This window comes from Desmodus rotundus, chromosome 5, assembly GCF_022682495.2.
Source record: "Desmodus rotundus isolate HL8 chromosome 5, HLdesRot8A.1, whole genome shotgun sequence".
Lineage (NCBI taxonomy): Eukaryota > Metazoa > Chordata > Mammalia > Chiroptera > Phyllostomidae > Desmodus > Desmodus rotundus.
In genome coordinates, this window is record NC_071391.1 from 89,945,983 (window position 1) to 89,951,982 (window position 6,000).

The window sequence follows — 6,000 nt, forward strand, 5'->3', positions numbered from 1 at the left end:
CCACTAGGCCTCTGCCCAGAATGCTACTCCTGCCTGTTAATGGAAACTGAGGGCCCAGCCCTGGGTTCCCACTTAACCCAGGGACTCAGAAACTGGGAGGCAGGAAACACCCAAAGTCATGAGTGCCCAACACAGATTCAATAAGCAAGTTCACTAGGTCCCACATTCCCACTATTGTGCTAGTCCCAGATGTCTGTGGACCACCAATTCTTCTCCAGGACTCTCTAATCTCTTCCCACTTCGACCCCAGTAATTAGAGCCTCATTTTGAGTCTCCATATGGACCTCCAGAACCCATCTCCTGCTACCCCAGGCACAAGAGTTACTCTGGATCCAAGATTATAGGTGTTCTAGCCTTCACAAACACCCTTTCCAATATTAACCCCCACGCCACCCTAATTAGGAGAAGCACAGGTAAGCAGAGAACCTCTAGAGAGAAGTAGTCAGAAAGTTGGCCTTCAGGCCTGGTTCTTTAAGGCCAAGAGTCTAATCACCTGGGGGAGGCAGCATCTTTCTTTCTGGCATAGACTCCCCCTACCCCTCACCTTCCTTGCCATCATCACCCTGTCCTGAGGCTTCTATCAGCAGGCGCCTCAGAGATGACACCAGAAAGCCAGGGCCTGAACATGTTCTTCACCTAGGGCCATGAAATCGTGGTCCGCCCAGAAAAGGCAGCCAAGAACCCATACAGCCCTAGCCCAGAAAAAGGTGCGGCTCCCAGGAAAAGCTGAGGAGCAGGGAGAAGGGAAGTGGAAGCCTACCCACGTTGGAAGTCTCATTTGGAAAGCTGCCTAGAAACATCAGTAGGGTTACAGCAGATAGTGGGAAGACAGTTTTCCTAGGTAAGCCCTTTCCCAGAGTTCAATAACATGCCCAGCTCACCTCTCCCAAGGCAACACTTTTCCTCCCTGCAGCAGAGGATTCCCCATGCCCCAGACACAAGCATACACCCCAAGCAGCAGACGGACAGAAAGAGGGAGGAGGTGGTGTCAGAAAAACCCGGAAGGAAGGAAGCTGGACAGACAAACAGAAGCTGATCCTGGCTTTACTGTTCCAATGAGACACCCTCCAGATTCCCAGACTCTGAGGAACACTCCTCTCACCTTCCAGGAGGGAGAAGGGGAGAGTGGACCTCAGTCTCTCCTTAAACCAAATTCCAGCAGCTCTGGGATAGAAGTTATCTCAGCCAAGCAAGAAGCCCTAAGCCTCACTTCTCTTCGGTTCCACATTCCTTTGGACCAAGGCAGGGGCCACTTCCCATTAGCAGTGCACCCACACCTGCAAGGAATGGTGTGACTGCCCTACCTTGTACCACTAAGAATCCTTGACTGGGGAGACTCTTCCAGTCACAGCCCTTGCTGCTCCTAAGCAGTGCTTGGGAGCAGAGGGTGACCCCCGCAACCCCCAATCCCAATGCACCGTCTTCTTGATGCTCCCATCAGGCAGGGAGGAGTGCTGGGACCCAAAAGGTTGGTAAGCCTGGGAGGGGGACTACATCTCCCAGAAGCCCCCAGGGCAGGTTTGCTGCTCCAGCTGGCCCAAGGCCGGCCTTGTTCTCTGAGCTAAGGTGGCAGGATCCCTTGGCTGCCCCTAAGCCCTCCCCACTGTGCTCTGGGGCTGCCTATCTGATTGGCGGCCCAAGAGTAATCTCCACTAACCCTAGGGGTGCCCCCATCCCTTAAACAGCACGGGGGTGCATGCCAGAGGGCAGGAGATAATCAGACTGTGTTCCCCCTTTCTAATTTGAACTGGATCTCCCTTGTTCCTCTGCTAGCTTGGCATGACCTTAGCCCTCAGCCCCAGCCCACCCCTCACCTCTTGCGGGTCGGGGGTCCTCACGCCAGGCCGGAGCTGGACGCCATGACCAGGTCAGGGTCGGTGGGTGGAGTGGGGTCCTCCTGCTTGCCAGTTGGAAGTGCGGAGGGAGGCGGGCAGGAGGTGATCTTTAGATCCTGGACGCCTTGATCTCTATACCATCCCGGCCCAGGAGAGGGTATCCGGGGGTCGCCGGGCGCCTAGGTTCCTGCCTCCCAATCGCGGAGCATGGCTGTGGGCGCCGGGCAGTGGCGGAAGAGCACGCACACCCGGCCGGCCCCGGGCTCGGGGCTGGGGTTTCGGCCCCGAACCTCAAGGCTCGGGCTCCTGCTCCTCCTCCCTTCCTTCCTTCCTTCCTCCCTTCCTTCCTTCCTTGCTTCGCCTCCTCCTTTCACTTTCCCCGAGGCCAACAGGGACGACGGGCGGGCGCGGGGCGGGGTGGGGGTTGTCTGGGCGTTTATTGTCGGTCGGACGCCGAGGGTCTGGGTCCCAGCCCCTGGGGGGCGCGGCACGGGAAGACCCAGGCGTGAGGGCGTCCGGCCAGCTGGCTCCGGGCGGCGGCGGTGGTGGTGCAGCGGCCCGGAGTCCGGGGCATGTCCGGCCACTGGCTCCGTCGTGCGCCACCGCCTCCCCGGGCTCCCCTGCGCAGCGGGAGCCTCGCTCGCCCCTCCACTCGGCTCCTCTCCCTAGCCTGAATAAGCATCGGGGCTCTCTGGCTGCCTCCTTCAGCCTTCATACCAGAGCCCGGAGAGGCCCCTGTCAAAATAAGAGCTCCCCCATCTCGCTCGCCTCCTCGCCCAACCCGGCTCCCCCAGCCTCCCAGTGGTCTGACTCGGTAAGGCGCCGCGCGGGCTAGCGCGAAAGAAGGTTGGTCCGGGGGCGGGGAAGGGGCTTATACCCTCTTTCCTCCCTATTCCAGAAGACCGAGGAGGAGACGCGCCAGCAATATCCCACTGTGGGGAGAAGTTTGACAACCTACCCTACCCTCCTATGTACACCGATTGAAAGGAGCAGGATCCCTGGACTCCCACAATCCTCACCACACACACTGCTGGGTCCCCTCTTTATTGTACCCAACCACATTCATTATGCATATCCTTTATTCCTCTCTCTTTCCTAGCAGACCATGAAGTTCTTGAGGACACAGACTGATTTTTTTTTCTCAATTCTTAGTACAAAGTAGATGCTAAGAAAATGTTTGTGGTAGTGGAAACTTTGTCTTCTCCAAAGACCTGTCTCCTGACCTCATACTGCTACACACATACACATACAAGATCCAGTATGAGAATAGATGCAACGAAAAAGAAAAGGTAAAGCACTTTTAAAAAACATTTCACATATATTATTTCAATGTTTATCACAAACCCATGAGGAAGATGTTATGGCCACATTACACGGGTGAAGAAACTGAAGTTTGCACTAGTGAAGGACTCACTCCAGGTTTCACAGCTAGAAAACAGAAAGCCCAGGACTACAATTTCGGTCTCTTTATCACAAGGCACTTTCCCTGTATCCCACTGCCCCGACCCACCCAGGATTAATGCCAGCAAGTAACAAGCATTGACTGGTTTTCAAAGGAAGAGCACTGACAAGCCTGTTTGCTCCTGCTATTTGATTTCTCTGCTAGCTCCTCTGCCCCTGCTCAGAGAGCTCTAGCCCTCTCTTGCCTCCCTCTCTTCTGACCACATATTATATCTATGACACCCACTGGGTACCTATTTAAATGTTTTCTTTTGTTTGTCCTGTATAAATGTCTGGTTGCCCCAAAAGATTCTCGAGGGTCCAGACTATGCCTCCTATGTCTCTATATTCCCTACAACACTCAAGTGCTGGGGTCATAGTAGGGCAACAATAAATATTCACCTGGTGGGAGGATGGTGCCAGCAACTGGCCACTGGCCCAGGTCTAGGGATATACAGAAGGGGGACAAATCCTGAAAGAAGATAATAACCCTTGTGGGTGCTTAACATCACCATTTACAAAGCATTTTCATACATATGATATCTTGATCACGCTTTGATCCAGTTGACAAAACTTCCCCAAGTGCCTACTAACTGCTGTGCCAAGCACAGAGCTGGGTTAGAGATTGACTCATCACAACCGTGAGCCAGGTGAGCCAGGTATTATTCCCACTTAAAAAAAAAACACAGAAAACTGAAGCCCAGAGACCTAGGCTAGTACTTGATCCATAGAATTAGGATTTAATTTCCTCTCCCCTCTCCAGGGTCCTGTGGGTATAACAAGACCCACAAGGCAAGAGGGCCATTTCTCAGTCAGGATGATTGTTATAACGAAGGGCCCACCCCATTTATGTGGATCAGTCTCCTGTTACATACATGGCAAGCCACATGGGCTTGTTATAATTCGTTTGGCACAATGCCCAGTTTCTAGTAGGTCCAGAACACAATGTTAGTAGGGATGATAGCTGTGTTGCAAAGTGTCTCTTAAATGTGGTACAAAGTAAATTCAAGTGTATTTGGCATGTCCTGTGGAGCAGCAATGTACAGCGCCCCCCCCCCCAGGTGTGACTATGACTCATTCCCACAGGGTAGATTCCAGGTGGGGATGCGGAGCTGAGTTCCAGACAGCCAGGAGTTCTGTCTGGGTGGAATGCTGGAGTGAGCGAGGAGAAGTGGGCAGAGGCTGGTGGCCCTTGGGTAGAATCAAGTGGCTCCCTCTACTGGAGAACTCGGGGAACCACCGGTGTTTCTGTTTATCTGCGTGTCATAGGTGTGTCAGCGAGTGTCACTGGAAGAGCCAGCAAGGTATAGGTGTGTGAGGATGACTGTGGCGCAGTGTGGATGTGCCAGCACCAGGAGGGCCGGTTTCTGAAATCACAGGGTGTACCACACAACCCTGTGATACAAAAATTGTGATACAATTTTTGGGGGTGCTGGGGAGTGAGAGGGGGCGGCGCTAGGGCTGCTGATTATCTGAGATGATTCGCTGTGGTGACTAGGACAAAAGGATCTTCAGCTGGTACTCCTCACTGACCTCGAGCTGGTGGGAGGGATTCAGGACTGGAAGGGATTTGGATTCTGGAAAGGGACTCTATCCCCTCAACTAGTATCCAAGATAGGGTTAACTTTGAGAGCCACCGTGACTTCAATCATTGGTTCAGGGCACTGTCAGTCAGAGTTCTGGGGGCAGGGTTTGAGGGGGTGCCTTTGGACTGCCAGGCGCCCCTCACTTGTCCCTCGACCCCCACATCGTTTCACTCTGGGATGCACCCACAGCCCCATCTGGATGAAGACTCAAACTTCCTGGGCCTGGAGGAGGACCTTCCGGGCATTCTGGCTCTCCCACTCACTCCCGCGGCCTAGCTGCTTGATAGATGGTGATTATTATATAATAGACCTTATGGACAGAACCGTGCCAGCGCTGGGAACAGTTTGCTCCTCCTCGAAGCCTGCGCAGGGCCTGGCAGCACCAACCGTGCAGAGCCTGCTGCCCAGCTCTACCAGCGCCCGCCGCACCGCCTCCAACCCTGGGCGGGACACTTCCTGGGCCACCTTCCCTGGTGGCCCTGGGGCTATGTCCTAGGATCGGGCTGACACCTAGCAGGTCTCAGGGTCGGCCTGCATTGTTTGGTTTTACCAGCACCTCTCCAGGATTGTGAGACCCACTCAGCCCTTCCACCCTGATCTTGGAACTTAGGAGCCAGTAGAGATGCGGACAGGGAGTGCAGGGGATTCTAGGTCGGAAAGGGAAAGAAGTTTGGAAAAGGTGCTGGGGCAGGAAGGGGAGGCTGGGAGAGGGGGCCGCAGGGGCAGTGGGGGAAGGACTCTTATCCTGACAGGGCTCCCGCCTTCCGCGACTGGAGGGTTTGGAAAAACTGAGTAGGCAGCCGAGGCTTGGCTTGAAATCCTGCAGCCCACCCTCTTGGGGACGTAAAGCTGGAGGGCGGGGGGGGGGGGGGGGGGGGGGGGGGGGATAGGGTTGGGGAATAGAGCACAACTCCGGGGAGGGCGGGGCCTCTTTGGGGGCTGGGGGCCCATGGGCTGGGTCCCTGGGGAGGGGGTTCCTAGCGCTGTCTCCCTGCAGTTAGTTTCTCCTTCTCTACCCCTCCCCTTCCACTTCCTTCGCCTAAGCTCTAGTCTTGACGATTTCATTCAGACTTAACTCCTTTAGTGCCAGTCTGGTGGAATAAGAGGCGGTGAGGCTGAGAGGGAGGGTAGGGGGAAGG

General features: G+C 55.0%; 1 protein-coding gene across 3 annotated transcripts in view; it reads right to left on the bottom strand.

The window, feature by feature from the left end:
* BCL9L (BCL9 like) overlaps nt 1-1,949 on the bottom strand; it is a 28,342-nt gene extending 26,393 nt beyond the window's left edge. Inside the window, exon 1 of one of the 3 annotated variants that reach the window (XM_024570800.4) lies at nt 1,815-1,949. Coding sequence is in view for 1 of the 3 variants with exons in the window: in XM_045204000.3 (XP_045059935.1) it covers nt 882-928 (47 nt within the window). In the remaining 2 variants the exon portion in view is untranslated. Of the gene's footprint in view, nt 1-881; nt 1,040-1,814 lie in introns of those variants that run through there. The other 2 variants (XM_024570801.4, XM_045204000.3) reach the window with 2 other exon arrangements.
* Nucleotides 1,950-6,000: the final 4,051 nt, after the last annotated feature.